Source organism: Geotrypetes seraphini, chromosome 1 (assembly GCF_902459505.1).
Source record: "Geotrypetes seraphini chromosome 1, aGeoSer1.1, whole genome shotgun sequence".
Classification (NCBI taxonomy): domain Eukaryota; kingdom Metazoa; phylum Chordata; class Amphibia; order Gymnophiona; family Dermophiidae; genus Geotrypetes; species Geotrypetes seraphini.
This window is the reverse complement of record NC_047084.1, coordinates 211,865,447-211,882,166: the sequence shown is the minus strand read 5'-3', so window position 1 is coordinate 211,882,166 and position 16,720 is coordinate 211,865,447. Positions and strand designations below refer to the sequence as shown.

General features: G+C 43.9%; 1 protein-coding gene across 1 annotated transcript in view; it reads right to left on the bottom strand.

Moving 5' to 3' along the window:
- The window catches only part of CHIC2 (cysteine rich hydrophobic domain 2), a 72,442-nt gene that overhangs the window by 32,280 nt on the left and 23,442 nt on the right, over positions 1 to 16,720 (bottom strand). Inside the window, exon 3 of the mRNA XM_033945507.1 lies at positions 726 to 881. Coding sequence (XP_033801398.1) covers positions 726 to 881 — 156 coding nt within the window. The remainder of the gene's footprint in view (positions 1 to 725; positions 882 to 16,720) is intronic.

Sequence of the window (16,720 nt, the reverse complement as noted above, 5' to 3'; positions counted from 1 at the left end):
CATGATGGTAGATAAAAGCCAAATAGCCCATCCAGTATGCCCATCCGCAGTAACCATTATTTCTTCTTCTCTCTAACAGATCCCACGTGCCTTCTTAAGAAATGTAGTTTGATTACAAAAATCTATGTTTCCCCAAGTCATTCCCGGAGTACCCCTTGCCAGTCAGGTTTTCAGGATATCCACAATAAATAAGCATGAGATTCATTTACATACACTGCTTCTATCACATACAGATATCTTTCATGCATATTTCTTGTAGATATCCTGAAAACCTTACTAGCAAGGGAGTACTCTAGAAACAACTTGGGAAACAACTACACTTCTTCCTCCTTATCCGCGGTTTCCGTATCTGTGGATTCGCTTATTCGCAATTTTTCGGCTGCTGACTCCGCCCCTAATTTTCGTCACTGAACTCACATTGGAAATCGCTGCTCCCAGTGGTTCATGGAGGAAATCACTGCTTCTGGAATTGTATGGAGCAAATCGCAGGTTGGTTATTCATGGTTTATTATCTTTTCAGGTCTATTTTACTGAAAACCGCGAATAACATGCAAAAAGTTATTTGCGGTTTTTCAGTATTCACAGCTATGTTCTGCTCGCATCCCCCGCGAATACGGAGGGAGAAGTGTAATTGTAAAATTCAGATAATCACACGCTGTTAATTTAATATTGTTCATATGCAACTATAGCATCAGACCCTGTTTAATAGTTTAAGAAAAACTTACTCTTTTACTGAGGCAAACAACAGGCCACATACTGCAACCTAATGTGCAGCAACAACATAGACAACCACAAAGCAGCCACCGAACATTAACTGGAAGGTTCTTCTTAAGACAGCTATTAACTCTGTTTATGCTGGCCTTAAATTCTTCAGGTGCAACCTATGGAAAAACAATTTAGAATTAAGGGTCTAACACAATTTTTAAAATCAGCTATACACAGTGTCTGAAAAAGATGGAATCCTGGACAACATGTCTCAAAATACTTTGCAATTGTTTAAATATTTAGTATGACCTTTGAAAATGCATTAATATAATTGTTTTGTTTTTTTTCCTTAGTTAATTCATAATTTGTGTTAAGTGTCATCATTCAACCTCGACACATTCACAAAGCCTTCAATGCTACTGAGCTGTTGGCTCAATGAATTCTAGGGTTTCATTAATTAAGAACTCAACTGTTTTGCAAGCTTGGTATGCTGGAGTTCCATCCTGTTGAAAAATAAAGTTCTCAGAAATGTCTCAAGTTCTGCCGTAGAACGTTTTTGGATTATTCAGAAGTGTGTGTGTGTGTGAGGGGGGGGTGGAAGTTTTTTTTAATTTTTCTGGACATCAAGGTTATTACCCCGACAGTGATGTTACAGTCAAACCTTGGTTTGCGAGTAACCCGGTTTGTGAGTGTTTGCAAGACGAGCAAAACATTCTTGCAAAACTTGTCTCGCAAACCGAGTGTTGACTCGATTTGCGAGCACCCCCCCAATAACCGGCATCGCTCCCCCCCGCTCATACCAGCACCCCCCGCCAGAACAACTTGAACTTACCAACCCGTCTGGCACCGGCACGCAACCCACAAGAAAATCTCGGCGAGAGGGAGAATTAGAAGGTCTTGAGCATGTGCAGATGCATGCTCAAGGCCCGGCAGAGGCAGGAAGATCTTCTAGCGGCAAAGGCACGTCCTGTGGGCTGCATGCCGGTGCCAGACCGGGGGGTGGGGGGTGTAAGTTCAAGTTGTTCAGGCGAGGGGTGCCAGTTCAGTGGGGGGGAGCAGCGCCGCTGGCCTCGGGAGAGGGGGGGGAACATATCAAAGCGAGTTTCCATTATTTCCTATGGGGAAACTCGCTTTGATATACGAGTATTTTGGTTACCAGCATGCTTCTGGAACAAATTATGCTCGTAAACCAAGGTTCCATTGTATTTTTATTTCTTCTAGAGATACTCACTCAAAAATTCCTGAGTTTGAGCTCAATGGCTAGGAATCAAACACAGCTGTGCCTTCCTTACATCTGTGTAACAAATGTTCTACTACTTACTTCTTCCCTCTCTAGCTCAAGAAATTAGTTATGAAAAAGCTTCCTTAAATGCTTCTTAACAAAATACCCAAGTCAGAACACTAAGAAAAAAACATTTGGACTTTGTTTAAGCCTTTGATTATATAAACAACGCTGATAAATTCAGTTTATCTTCAGCCATGGACAAGCTCACTTTTAAATTTTAACCACTTATTCATACATTCTTTCTTCAGTGGAGTTTGTTTACTTGGAGAGGGACATAGGCAGTAAGGAAATATTTTTGTTTTTTAAAATATTTATATACCACTTATAGGTAGTTTCCATTCAGGTATTTGGTAGATGGGAGACCAATTTAGGATTAGGACCTGCAACATTTTGTGTGGCACACTCTCTACTAAATCCTCCCCCCAACACATACACTCACAGTCCTTTCCAATGTCCCTCCCTTATGCAAGTCTGGCTCTATATAGAACAGTTCAATCTTCAGATCCATAGGCAGAGGGAAATGAAGAAATTAATTAAAAAACCTGTTAAGTACATCTTTTCAAAAATGAGTTTATTCTGGAAAACAGCCTTTAAAGATATACCAAATGATGGCATTTATTCATAAAGTATATGATATTCAGTAAAAAAAAGTTCTATGTTGACTAGAATTCTTGAAAATAAAATTAATTTATCCAGAAAACAGCTTTTCGTACTACTTGCTTATAAGCTGAAAAATATAGGTAAAAAACCCTCTCAAAAACCAGGAGTCAACTTAACTACGAGTAACACCCATAGGAGCAAAAAAGATAAAAAACGTTTAGTAATCTCCCTCCCACATCCATCGCCCCTCTCACACCACAGTCCCCCACCCTCCCTGCCGACTTTGTACCTTCAATTCTCAATCGTTTTCTTTACAGTACACTTCTCCCTCCAAATCCGCCGTTTCAGTATCCATGGATTCAGTTATTTGTGATTTTTTTTTTTTTTAAATAAAGCTGCATTCCAAACCTTTTCCTGCCTCCCTCTCGCCTTCCCCCCAGCATCCTGAACCTTCCCTGGTGGTCTAGCAGGCTTTAGGGGCAGGAGCGATCTTCCTACACTCCTGCCATGTGCTCCTGTCGTAGTCTCGAGAGACTACGGGAACTCATGGCAGCCATTTCCTATGAGTGATCTGCACGGGGCAGGAGCGTAGGAAGATCGTTTCTGCCCCGAAAGCCCGCTAGACCACCAGGTAAGGTCTGGGATGCCGGGGGGAAGGTGGGAGGGAGGCAGGGGTGGGTCAGAGCTGGCCAAAAAGTTATTCGCAAATTTTCAACATTTGCGGGCCGGCTCTGCCCCTAACCCTCGCGAATACTGAGGGAGAAGTGTACTGGCACTGCAGAGATACACTGCTTGAGGTCTGCTCCGAAGCTCGCACTAACTGTCCCACTCATACTGGATCAGGAAGTCGAATCAAATGGGGCGGTATGAGTCAAAGTACACGTTATGAAACAGACCTCAAGAAGTGTCTCGCTGCTGTGCAGGTGCTGTCAGGAAAACAATTGAAAATAAGGCATATGGCAGTGGGGGGAGGGGGGTTCGCAATGCCACTCCTACCCATGGACAGGTGTGTGCAGGGACAGCAGAGAGGGCATACCCCTGCACAGAACGGACCTCCAGCCAGTGGCATACCTAGTATATTTGAACCCAGGGCCTATCATTTTTTTCCACCACCCTTCTCTATATAAAAATGTTTTTTGTAATAATCCACGAGTCATATATGGGTGCACCTAGGAAAAGGCAGCATCTTAAACACTGCAGTAAAACTTCAATACATCTATTGTAAAACTAAATAAGCCAGATTAATACAGATCTATCCTGCACAGTCAGTGCTAACAGAAAACCATGTCCTTTTCATACACACAGAACAAAGATACCCCCTCACCAAGTATGGAATAAGTAATCACAATCTAAAAATAGAAATATGTAGACAAAAGTTAAACTGAACCGCCAAGAAGTCAGACCCTGCAAGAAATGCAACACCGCAGAAACAGTGATATGTCCCCTAATACTGTGCAAAATACAGATAACAGATATGAATTTGAAAAACAAACAACATTATCAATTTACAAATTAACAAATAGAAATAAAACAAAAAATGGAAACTAAGAAAATACCATTTTTTTTTGGACTAACCCATTTTTTAATCGGCTTTCAGAGGCCAAAAAACACAAAGAGAGGAATCCAACAGGACTGCAGTAGGCGTCAAGCGACTGGGAACCAAGGAAAATACTGCAGAAACGATGTACTTGATGACAAGTCTTTATTTCAATCAGTAAACGTTGTTTAAATGTGGTCCACCTATGTAATGAAGGAACAGGAACCTGACACGGTCCATGTTTTGACTAACATCTTCTTCAGGGGTTCAATTAGTTCCTAAGCGGGCCACAATAGCGTACAAATGAGCTGAAACTCCTACTGAAGTGTGGATGCCTTAAAGAGCTGTGTTTACTGATTGAAATAAAGACTTGTCATCAAGTACATCGTTTTTGCAGTATGTTCTTTGGTTCCCAGAGCCAAAAACATCTTTCCTCAGGTCAGTACAGTATACTGCTGTTATGGAATCTTATTCTGACCTGAGGAAGGAGGTTTTGGTTTCCAAAAGTTAGTAGTCCAATAAAAAGAATACCTTATTTCCATTTTCTACTTATAAACATTTATCAATACAGCTACAATACATTGAGATTAAGCATCAAATTACTGCGTCTCAATGGCCACAAATTTGATCTTGGAGGATGAGATGTACAATGTCTGCATCTATGAGACAAACTTGGGCTTTTCTGTTGCATAGAGCTTTCTGGACCCCTGTTCGTTTACAAAAATTAGATAGCTCCAAGTCTAATAGATGCTGGCATTGTCATCTCGAAGCAGGGACTTTAGATTATTTATTATTCTATTGTCCATTCATTTGGGCTTTTTGGAAATCAATATGGGGCCAAATAAACTGTTAGAAAATCTGGTGGCATTATAGTTTCTGGTGGAATTCATTGTGCCATATATATAAAATGGAAAGAACATTAGCCACACAAAGGGAATTTTAGTAAATTTCAAGATGTTTGGGGGGCCATTGACAGAATATTGTAATGAATAGATAATATTTTTCCCTTAATAGTACAATTGCAAATGAGGGGGTGGGGGATAGTTTTTAGATATTTCATTAAATGTTTAGATTGGTAGGAAAGATTTCATTATAGGATATATGAGATTACATAAGTTATGGAAGGGGTGGATGGGAGGGGGGGTTTATGTTTCATGTTATTTACTATTTTAGTAAATTTTAGTATAAATTGTTAATTTTATAATATTTCATGTTACTTACTACTTTAGTATCATGTTTATTCATACACTGTACTTCGCTTAGATATAATTTTAATTAAGCGATTAATCAAATATAAATAAAACTTGAAACTTTAATTTCATTATTCATTTAAGTTGATTATGCTAGAAAATCAAGTGATGTATCCAAGTTCAAATGTCATTTACTGATGCACTTGTTATAAGTTGTAAAAATGAATAAAGATTTACAAAAAAAAAAAAAATTCCAGCTACAATACTGCTGAGGATTCCAACACGTGGTACACAGTGCCAGCATGTTTCCCATCCTCCTGCTGCTGCTGCCACTGTTTCTCTCTCCTACCCAGCCCCAGACCAGCAGCAGGTCCTCTCTTTTCTCCTCCCCCACCCAACTAGCACCAGATCTCTCTTTAATGTACTTTGCCTGCAGTTGCACTAGTGTTAGCACAGTAAGAGAGAGAGAGTTGACTGAGGGCAGGTAGGTGGGCCAGGATGATGCAGCTATTGAGGTATGGAATGAGTTTCTGCCAACTGGCGTTGGAGAAGTGGTTCAAACTATACAGTCTGTTACTTCATCTAACTGTCCTTTGAACCCGTGTGCTACAACAGTGCTAAAAGTTGAGATAGCACCTTCATTAGAGTGTATAATTATTCAATCATTGAGTTCTGAATGTGTTCCAGATAAGTTGAAGCAATCTGAAATCTGTCCTCTTAGATGTTACTAAAGTGGAACATTTTTGTCCTATTTCAATCTTGATGTTCGTGTCTAAAGTACTGGAGAGAATAGTTTTACAACTGGTTAATTTTGTGTCCTCACATGGGTGTTTGGATGACTTCCAATTTGGATTTCGCAATGACCATAACACCGAGTTACTTTTACTATCTCTTTGTGAAGAGATTCACAAAGGGCTTGATAAGTGTTTCTTGATGTGGCTGAAGTATTTGATACTGTGAATCATCTAGTACTTTTGGATAGATTGTGTACATTTGGAATTTCATGAACTGTACTTAAATGGTTTCAATCATTTCTTAGTAATAGATGCTTTTATGTTAAGTAGTGGAAGTGATTTTTTTCATGTAAAGTGTCGAGTGTCTCAGGGTTCTTCCCTATCAGCCATGTTGTTTAATTTATGGCTCCAGTTGGTAAGCTATTTTCGCATCTTGTTGTACAGTATCACATTTCTGCCGATGATTTACAGTTTTTCTTTTGAGTTTCCAGATGACTATATTCAGGGCTTTCGACTGTTGTCATCTTATTTGAATGCAATTACGACATGGATGTCAACAAACTGTTTCTGTTTAAATGTTTCTAAAACAAAAATTCTGTGGCTTTCATCAACCGGAATTAAAGGAGTCCCATCATATACAAAACCTGATGGGGTGCTGATTCCAATACAGCAGGAGATTAAGAGCTTAGGGGGGGTCTCAATAGACACCTCTTTACAATTCCGTGGTCATAACTCATCAGTGGTGAAAACAGTGTTCTTTAAGATCCGTTTCGAAAGATTAGGTTCTTATCTTTGCTAATCTTCTTTCTTATAAATTCTGTAGGATGCCTCAAAACTTTAGAGACTTTTATCCCCTCTCTCTCATACCTCATCACTGAGCATGCTACTGTCCACAGCAGTCAGTCTTAAAGCAGCCAAGAACATCTGTAGAGGATAACAAAAGAGAGAGAGAGAGAGAAGAACGGGGGAACTCCCCGGCAAGCAAATCAATTCTAAACTAAACTAAACTAAGCCTTAGGTTTATATACCGCATCATCTCCACGGAAGTGGAGCTCGACACGGTTTACAAAGCTTAAAAATATAAAAAGAGAGGAGAATGATTTACAAGAGTGTATGAGTAGAAGGAATATAAACAGGAGAAGAAATGGTCTTATGTTAGAAAAAATGATTATGTGTTAGAAAAGAGCCAGGTTTTCAATTGTTTGCGAAATAATTGGAGGGAGCCCAGGTTCCGCAGCGGGATAGTGAGATCTTTCCAAAGGCCCGTGATTTTGGAGACGAGGGACTTTCCCAGTTTGCCCGCGTAGAGAATACTGTGCAGAGAGGGGAAGGATAGTTTATGTCTGTGGGCGGATCTGGTGGTAGCAGGCCTTGAGGTGTTAAAAGATAGTGGGATTAGGGGCGGAAGGATGCCGTGAATGATCTTGAAAGCCAGACAGGAGCATTTGAAATGAATTCTGGAAAGCACTGGAAGCCAGTGAAGGTTGGTAAGTAGTGGGGATACGTGGTCGAATTTGCGTTTTGCAAAAATCAACTTGGCTGCGGTATTTTGGATAAGCTGGAGTCTGGAGACTTTTGTTTGTAAGGCATAAATAAATGGCATTACAGTAGTCGAGTTTGGAGAGAATGGTGGATTGTACCAGGATGGCGAAATGTTTTTGGTGAAAGTAGTATCTTACTTTCCTCAGCATATGGAGGCTGAAAAAGCATGATTTTGCCAAGGAATTGAGGTGATCGTTGAGGGAGAGAGAGGAATCGATAATGATGCCGAGGACCTTGCTTGAGAACTCAAGGTGTAGAGCCGAGCCTGTGAGTAGTGTGAAAATGGTAGGCAGGTATTCTAATTTTGGGCTGAGCCAGAGTAATTTTGTTTTTGATTCATTTAATTTCATCTGTACTGAGAGGGACCATGCGTGAAGTCTCATTATGCATGAAGTAATGTTTTCTTGGAGGTTGCAAACAAATGCAACAACAATGCAAAATGAAATAACAGATTATAAAACAGTGAAAATCTGAATGACAAAACAGTGCTAAAGGGATACACAGCCTGCACTGTCAGAAGGGGATGCCTGGTCAGAAAATAGAAACCCAGCTTACCAGTACTTGTAAGGCAGACATCAGCGAATCAGCAATATATAGGGCGGGTTCTCAGAATAAAGTAAGGATTTACAAGAAAGATTAGCAAAAGTAAGAACCTAATCTTTCGTTTTTGTACAATCCCACTTTATTCCAGGACCAGTGGGACGTAACAGTGCAATCCCAAAAAGTCAGGATGTGACTGATGAACCCGCTGCCAACACAGAGGAACTAAAAGCAGCTGGCTGCCATATCGATCCTATAAAACTTGGTGAAGGTAAGAAAGTAGGACCAGGTAGCGGCCCTACAAATCTCTTCTACAGACACAGCCAATGACTCTGTGCAAGAGGAGGAAACTCCTCTGGTCGAATGGGCCTGTACCCTGAGGGGGTGAGGGGGCTTCTTTCCAGCTGCAACATAAGTCGCGGAAATGGCATCATTAGAGGCTGACCTAGCTTTGTAGGCAAGACCCACCAGAACAAACAGGTGGTCAGAAAGATGAAACTCGTTGATAACCTGTGCACGTCCAAGGACCACACCTGGTCCTGCTCCCTCGAACCAGAGGAAACATAGGCTGCCACTGTGGACTTCCATTTACTGTAAAGCAATGTGGCAATCACCGCCAAATAGCCCCAGCCAATTAAGGCTGCGTGCTGAAACGTCATGCCGTAAGACCAAAGATGTCCGGGTCCTGCATTGCAATCGGACCCTGCGTGAGGAGGCAAGAATGACAAGCTAACTGGAACCCCCAATCCTGCTGGAGCCGAACCAGGTCAGCATACCACAGCCATCTCGGCTAGTTGTGAGCCACCAGAATCACTGGCCCCTTGTGATCCACTATCCACCTCAACATCATTGGCCATAGAGGGAAGACAAAGACGACCCTCCCAAGGCCAGGGCTGAACCAGAGCATCCAGGTCTTTGCTGCCGGCCTCTCAACAATGACTGAAGAACCGATCGGCCTTCTTATTTATTTAAAAATTTATATACCATATATTTACTATGCAGTTTACAAAATTACATACATTACAAAATTACATATACGGATGATAGCAGATCAGGTTTCAACAAAACTAACACAGGAAAGCATTAACAGACAGATGCATTTTCAACATTTTCTGGAAATTCATCCTCCCAGCACAATTTCTTGAAATTCATCTTCCCAGCACAATATCACAAAATTCCAGGAAGGCATTAATAAATAGCTGCATTTTCAACATTTTCTTGAAATTCGTCCTCCCAGCACAAATCGCAAAATACCAGGCAGCGCATTAGTACCTGCCACATTCAGCATTGTTGCCCCGATCTTAACATGAGAGATTGACATCTTACCCTCTCTAAACTCAATTTCATACTATTTTCTGATCTCAAACATTTTCTGGGTTGGTAAATTTTTTAAAAAAACCTGTAGTACTATCAGAGAAGCGTGGTATAAAATCTGATGTATGGTTGAAAGAATAAGTGTACTCTGCTGCATGGATAACCATAGAACATAGAACATAGAAATAGACGGCAGATAAGGGCCCACGGCCCATCTAGTCTGCCCACCTTAATGTCCCTCCCCTACCTTTGCCCTGTGAATAGATCCCATGTGCCGATTCCATTTGGCCTTAAAATCAGGCACGCTGCTGGCCTCAATCACCTGTAGTGGAAGACTATTCCAGCGATCAACCACTCTTTCAGTGAAAAAGAATTTCCTGGTGTCACCTCGTAGTTTCCCGCCCCTGATTTTCAACGGATGCCCTCTTGTTGTCGTGGGACCCTTGAAAAAGAAGATATCTTCCTCCGCCTCGATGCGGCCCGTAAGATACTTGAACGTCTCGATCATGTCCCCCCTCTCTCTGCGCTCCTCGAGCGAGTATAGCTGTAATTTGTCAAGCCGTTTTTCGTATGGTAGATCCTTGAGTCCCGAGACCATCCGGGTGGCCATTCTTTGCACCGACTCCAGTCTCAGCACATCCTTGTGATAATGCGGCCTCCAGAATTGCACACAGTATTCCAGGTGGGGCCTCACCATGGATCTATACAATGGCATAATGACTTCCGCCTTACGACTGAAGAAACCCCTTCGTATGCAGCCCATGATTTGTCTTGCCTTGGACGAAGCCTGCTCCACTTGATTGGCAGACTTCATGTCCTCACTGACGATTACCCCCAAGTCTCGTTCTGCTACCGTTTTTGCTAGGATCTCGCCATTAAGGGTATAAGACTTGCATGGATTCTGGCTGCCCAGGTGCATAACTTTGCATTTTTTGGCATTGAAGTTGAGTTGCCATGTCCTAGACCATCGCTCCAGTAGGAGTTGGTCGTGCATCATGTTGTCGGGCACTGAATCTTCGTCTGTTGTGCATTTGCCCACTACATTACTCAGTTTGGCGTCATCGGCGAATAATGTTATTTTACCTCGAAGCCCTTCTGCCAAGTCTCTTATAAATGCAATTGCTACAGCACTGGAGTTATGTGTGTCCTTCTTGAAACCCCAGTAATCAATCTTGCCACAGTCACCCTGAGATCGAACGTGGGAAACCCCCACTGATCCACTAAGCAATTGAATGCTTTTTGAGAGAGACCACTCTCCGAGGTCCAGAGACTGATGATTGAGAAAGTCCATTGGAGCGTTGCCCGTTTCTGTCACGTGCACCGCAGACACAAGGTACCTCTCCACCCACCAAAAAAGCAGCTGAGCCTCTATGCTCAGCGAGGGACTCTTCGTGCTCTCCTGACAATTGATGTAAGCCACCACCATGGCATTGTCCGAGAACACATGGACGGTTTGATGGAGACTACCCTTGAACTGAAGGGCTAGTCAAATCGCCCGCAGTTCCAGAGATTATCGACCACTTGCGCTCTGAGGGTGTCCACTGGCCCTGAACCGGGACAGACATGCACACTGCTCCCCAGCCCTTAAGACTCACATCTTCGACAGGATCACCCAATCCGAGATCCGAAGTAGAAGGCCTCTGGACAGTGAGAGAGGATGCAACCACCACAAAAGACTATTGCGTGCCAGTCTCGTCCAGGGCAGGGGTGCATGTAATGGGTCCCGTTGTGGATTCCAGCACAAAAACCGCAACTAAAAATTACTCAAATATCACAAAATGAAAGCAGAGACTCCTGCAGCGGATGCAGATGAGCCCTGGTCTATGGTACCACATCGATCATTGCCACCATGGACCTGGAGATACTGCTACATAGTTGGGATCAGAGAGGCCAGAATATCTCTGACAGGACATAGGCAGAAACACTGTATTCTGACCCGTGTGAAATCGAATTTCCAAGTACTCCAAATCCTGGATGGGCTCAAGGTGACTCTTCTAAAAGTTGATCACCCAGCCCAGACGTTGCAGTAACTGTACCACCGGCTGGCAGCCTGATGTCCCTCAGACAGCAAGACCCCCTAGGGTGCGAAGATGGGCAGCCCCCACTACCATCATCTTGGTGAATATCTAGGGTGCCGTCGCCAATCCAAAGGGTAGTGCCGCAAACTGGAAAGGTTACCCCAGAACATGGAACCACAGATACTTTCAGTGGTCTGGGAACATGGGAATGTGGAGATATGCCTCTGTCAGATCCAGGGAGGCTAGAAACTCTTCCAGCTCCACCGATGCAAACACTGTACACACCATCTCTATGCAGAAATGAGGAACCTTCAGGACTGCATTGACCATCTTGAAGTTCAGAATTGGTTTCTAATCATTGGATCTTTTTTTGGAACAATGAAGTATATCAAATATCTCTCAAAGCCCAAGTGTCGCTCTGGCACGGGTTCAACTGCTGCAAGATCCAAAAGTCTGCGGACTGTGGCCTGCACCTGAATCACCTTCTTGGGGTGGCCCACAGGAGAATCCAGAAAATACTTGGTCAGAGGACAGAGAAACTCCAACTTGTAGCCCTCTTTGAGAACCTCTAGAATCCAGTGGTTGGAGGTGATGGTCTCCCATTCCGCCACAAAGACCGACAACCGCCCCCCAATGCATGGAGATATCGGTCTGGCGTCAGAACTACTTTTTAGCGGAAGCCGCTGGCCGACTTGCCACGGACTGCTGATGGTGTGGCCTGTTGAAGCATGGTCTGACAGACAAAGAGGACCGTTGTCCTGAGGAAAGACCCAAGTACAGAAGAAACGTCGGAAGGGATGAAAATTAGAGCATCCCAAATTCCTGGAAGGGCAGAACCTGCTCCCAGGCAAAGCCTTGGGTTTACAATCCTGAACACTGGCCATAAGGTCATCCAGACCCTGGCCAAACAGAAGCTGACCCTTAAAGGGCAACAGGCTCAACGTGGTCTTGGAAGAGGAACCACCAGACCACTGCAGGATCCAGAGCATACTGCGAGCCGAAACAGAATAGATGCCCAGCTTGGCGAAAACTTTCAAGATGTCGTATAAGGCATCAGCCATGTAATCCACTCTGGAGATGAGAAAATCCAAATCACAAAGCACAACAGTATCAGGATCATGGTGCAGCTTGGAACGACATGCCCGAGCCACAAAGGAGGAAGCTATTGCCGCTTTAATATCAGCTGCGGCCAAATCAAACAGACGCTTAAGGATGAAATCTATGTGTCGGTCCAGGACATTCTTCAGGACCACCCCTCCATCGGTGGGAAGAGATGTGCGCTTGGTGATATGTGCAACCAAAGAATTCACCTTCAGTTTATGAGAGAACATTCAGCAGTGGCCGGCTGTTCTGACTGCAGCTTCAATTCCTAAAGAGATCCAAAGATTAAATCCATAAGATGCATGGGCTTGAAGAATCTGCACACTTTGGGGTCTTCCCTCAAATCACAGGCTCCACATGGGTCTGAATCCTGGAGTTCCGCCAGATTCGCCTATCCATGGCTGCCACAGTGCTGCCCAGCAAAAGCAGAGAAATGGAAAGTGTGTCTGGTACAACTGCAGGCACAGCCGACTTACTCCCTGGTACCCCCACAGGAAGGCAAGACAGACATACCCTGGTCCCCCGGAGCAGGGGTCTTTCTGACCAGTACAGAGGACGGTGGAAGGGAGACAGGCAGAGATTTTTTAACTAAGTGTGCCTGATAAAGCATATTCACAAATTCTGGGGGGAAAAACATCCTCCACAGTAGAAGTCAACTTCTGTATCTCAGATTTAGAATGCTTTGAAGATTGAGATTTTTCACCAGATCCATGCTTGCGTTTCGCTAAAACATCACCAGCGTACTCCCCCCAGTGCCCCCTGACGCTAATTTTGTAGGAGTCGGGGCAGAAGGCACTTTAAGAACCTCCCCGGAGGTCGAAGGACCTGCATCCGAGAAAACCTTGCCCCCCTCGCGGGCCGCAGCACATATGGAACACAGCTGCACATCTGACAGCCATCCACCGCAAATGAGGCATGAATCCAAATTTATTTATAATTTAATATACTGTCCATCTACATGTATCTATCCGGTTTACAATGCTAAAAATATTAAAATAAAAGTATGGGGACAAATATTTAAACAAATTAAGGACAAAGATATGGACATAACTGGACATGAAAGGAGTAAGGGGTAAGGAGAGTTTTACATCATAAAAATAAAAGTAAAGGAGGGTACAGGGGGAGGGGAAAAACAGCATGGAATGGGAGTCACTTCATAGAAGTGATTCTTTATAAAAATTTAAAAAACGATGCTGCGATGAAAGGTGGTTACTATCTTGAATTGTGGAATGCGTCTTTGAATAAAAAAGTTTGGTTTTGAATTTATCAAGAGAATTTTTGTGTCAAAGATGAGAAGGCATGACGTTCCAGAGGTCAGGGGCTCTGGTGGAAAAAAATTGTATTTCTGGTATAATAAAGTTCTTTAATTGGCGGAATAGTTAGTAAGTTCTGGTCTGCTGATCTAAAAGCCCTACTTGAAGAGTATGGAATGATGTGTTTATCGAGGAATGCTGGAGAGCGCATAAGTTTTATTTTGAAGACATGCAGAAGAATTTTGTATGTGGCGCGATATGACCCAAGCACAGTACCGGTTAGAGCTTTGGATTCTTGCCCAGAAATAGCTAAGAAGAAAAAAATTTTTAAATTTAAATTGAATCAGGTTGGGCAGACTGGATGGACCATTTGGGTCTTTATCTGCCATCATCTACTATGTTACTATAAAGCACAGTTACTTACCGTAACAGGTGTTATCCAGGGACAGCAGGCAGATATTCTTGACTGATGGGTGACGGCACCGACGGAGCTCCGGTACGGACAATTTTAGAGTGATTACACTCTAAGAACTTGGAAAGTTCTAGTAGGCCGCACCGCGCACGCGCGAGTGCCCTCCCGCCCGACAGAGGTGCGCGGTCCCCAGTTAGGATAAGCCAGCTAAGAAGCCAACCCGGGGAGGAGGGTGGGACGCAAGAATATCTGCCTGCTGTCCCTGGATAACACCTGTTACGGTAAGTAACTGTGCTTTATCCCAGGACAAGCAGGCAGCATATTCTTGACTGATGGGTGACCTCCAAGCTAACAAAAAGAGGGATGGAGGGAAGGTTGGCCATTAGGAAAACAAATTTTGCAAAACAGATTGGCCGAAGTGTCCATCCCGTCTGGAGAAAGCATCCAGACAATAGTGAGATGTAAAAGTATGAACTAAGGACCAAGTAGCAGCTTTGCAGATTTCCTCAATAGGAGTGGAACGGAGGAAAGCTACAGATGCTGCCATAGCTCGAACTCTATGGGCCGTGACAGAACCTTCCAGTGTCAGTCCGGTCTGAGCATAACAGAATGAAATGCACGCTGCCAGCCAATTAGACAACGTACGTTTAGAAACAGGACGTCCCAATTTATTCGGATCAAAGGACAGAAAGAGTTGGGGAGCTGATCTGTAGGGCTTAGTACGCTCTAAATAGTAAGCTAGAGCCCTCTTACAGTCCAAAGTATGTAGAGCCTGTTCTCCAGAATGAGAGTGAGGTTTCGGAAAGAAGACAGGCAGAACAATGGATTGGTTGAGATGGAAATCAGAGACAACCTTAGGGAGAAACTTTGGATGTGTACGCAGAACCACCTTGTCATGATGAAAGACTGTAAACGGTGGATCAGCAACTAGTGCATGTAGCTCACTGACCCTCCTGGCAGAGGTAAGAGCAATAAGAAAAAGTACCTTCCAAGTAAGAAACTTGAAAGGAGCGGTAGCCAAAGGTTCAAATGGAGGCTTCATTAAAGCAGAAAGAACCACATTGAGATCCCAGACCACAGGAGGGGCTTTGAGAGGTGGTTTTATATTGAAAAGACCCCGCATGAATCTGGACACCAAGGGATGAGCTGAGAGAATTTTTCCATGGACTGGCTCATGAAAAGCAGCAATAGCACTGAGGTGGACTCTGATGGAAGTAGACTTGAGGCCAGAGTCAGACAAAGAAAGAAGATAATCTAACAAGGTCTCCACTGCAAGGGAAGTGGGATCATGATGATGAAGAAGACACCAGGAAGAAAACCGTGTCCACTTCTGATGGTAACATTGCAGAGTGGCCGGCTTCCTGGATGCATCCAGAATGGAACGAACGGGCTGAGACAAAAGAGTATCATGAGAAGTCAGCCCGAGAGAAACCAAGCTGTCAGGTGCAGAGACGGAAGGTTGGGATGCAGAAGGGTCTCCTGATGTTGCGTAAGCAGAGAAGGAAACAGTGGAAGAAGAAAAGGCTCCCTGGAACTGAGTTGAAGTAGAAGGGAGAACCAATGTTGTCTGGGCCATCGTGGAGCAATCAGAATCATGGTGGCTCGTTCCCTCTTGAGCTTGAACAAGGTTCTTAACATGAGAGGCAGAGGAGGGAAAGCGTACAGGAACAGATTGGACCAAACGAGGAGAAATGCATCCGCTGCCAGACAGTGAGGAGAGTAGAGTCTGGAGCAGAAGAGGGGCAGCTGGTGATTGTGGGGAGCTGCAAAGAGGTCTATCTGAGGAGTGCCCCATTGAGCGAAGATGGACTGTAGAGTTAAAGGATCGAGTGTCCACTCGTGAGGTTGGAGAATTCTGCTGAGCTTGTCCGCTAAGGAATTCTGTTCTCCCTGAATGTAGATAGCTTTCAGAAATAGTTGGTGATTTGTCGCCCAAGCCCAAATCTTCTTGGCTTCCTGGCACAAGAGGCGAAAGCCTGTTCCCCCCTGCTTGTTGATGTAGTACATTGCAACTTGATTGTCTGTGCACAGCAGGAGGACTTGAGGAAAGAGAAGATGTTGGAAGGCCTTGAGTGCATAAAACATCGCTCTGAGTTCCAGGAAATTGATGTGATGTTTCATTTCCTGGGTTGTCCAAAGTCCTTGAGTTTGGAATTCGTTCAAATGAGCTCCCCAGGCATAAGGGGAGGCGTCGGTGGTGATGACAAGTTGATGAGGAGGAAGATGGAACAGAAGACCTCTGGAGAGATTTGAGGATATCAACCACCATTGTAGAGACTGACGAAGAGATGATGTCACAGATATGTGTCGTGAGCAAGGATCCATCGCTTGGGACCACTGGGTAGCTAGGGTCCATTGAGGAGTGCGCAGGTGAAGACGTGCGAAGGGTGTGACATGGACTGTGGAGGCCATGTGACCCAAAAGTATCATCATTTGCTTGGCAGAGATGGAACGTTGAGGAAGTACCTGCTGACATAGAGATTGAAGAG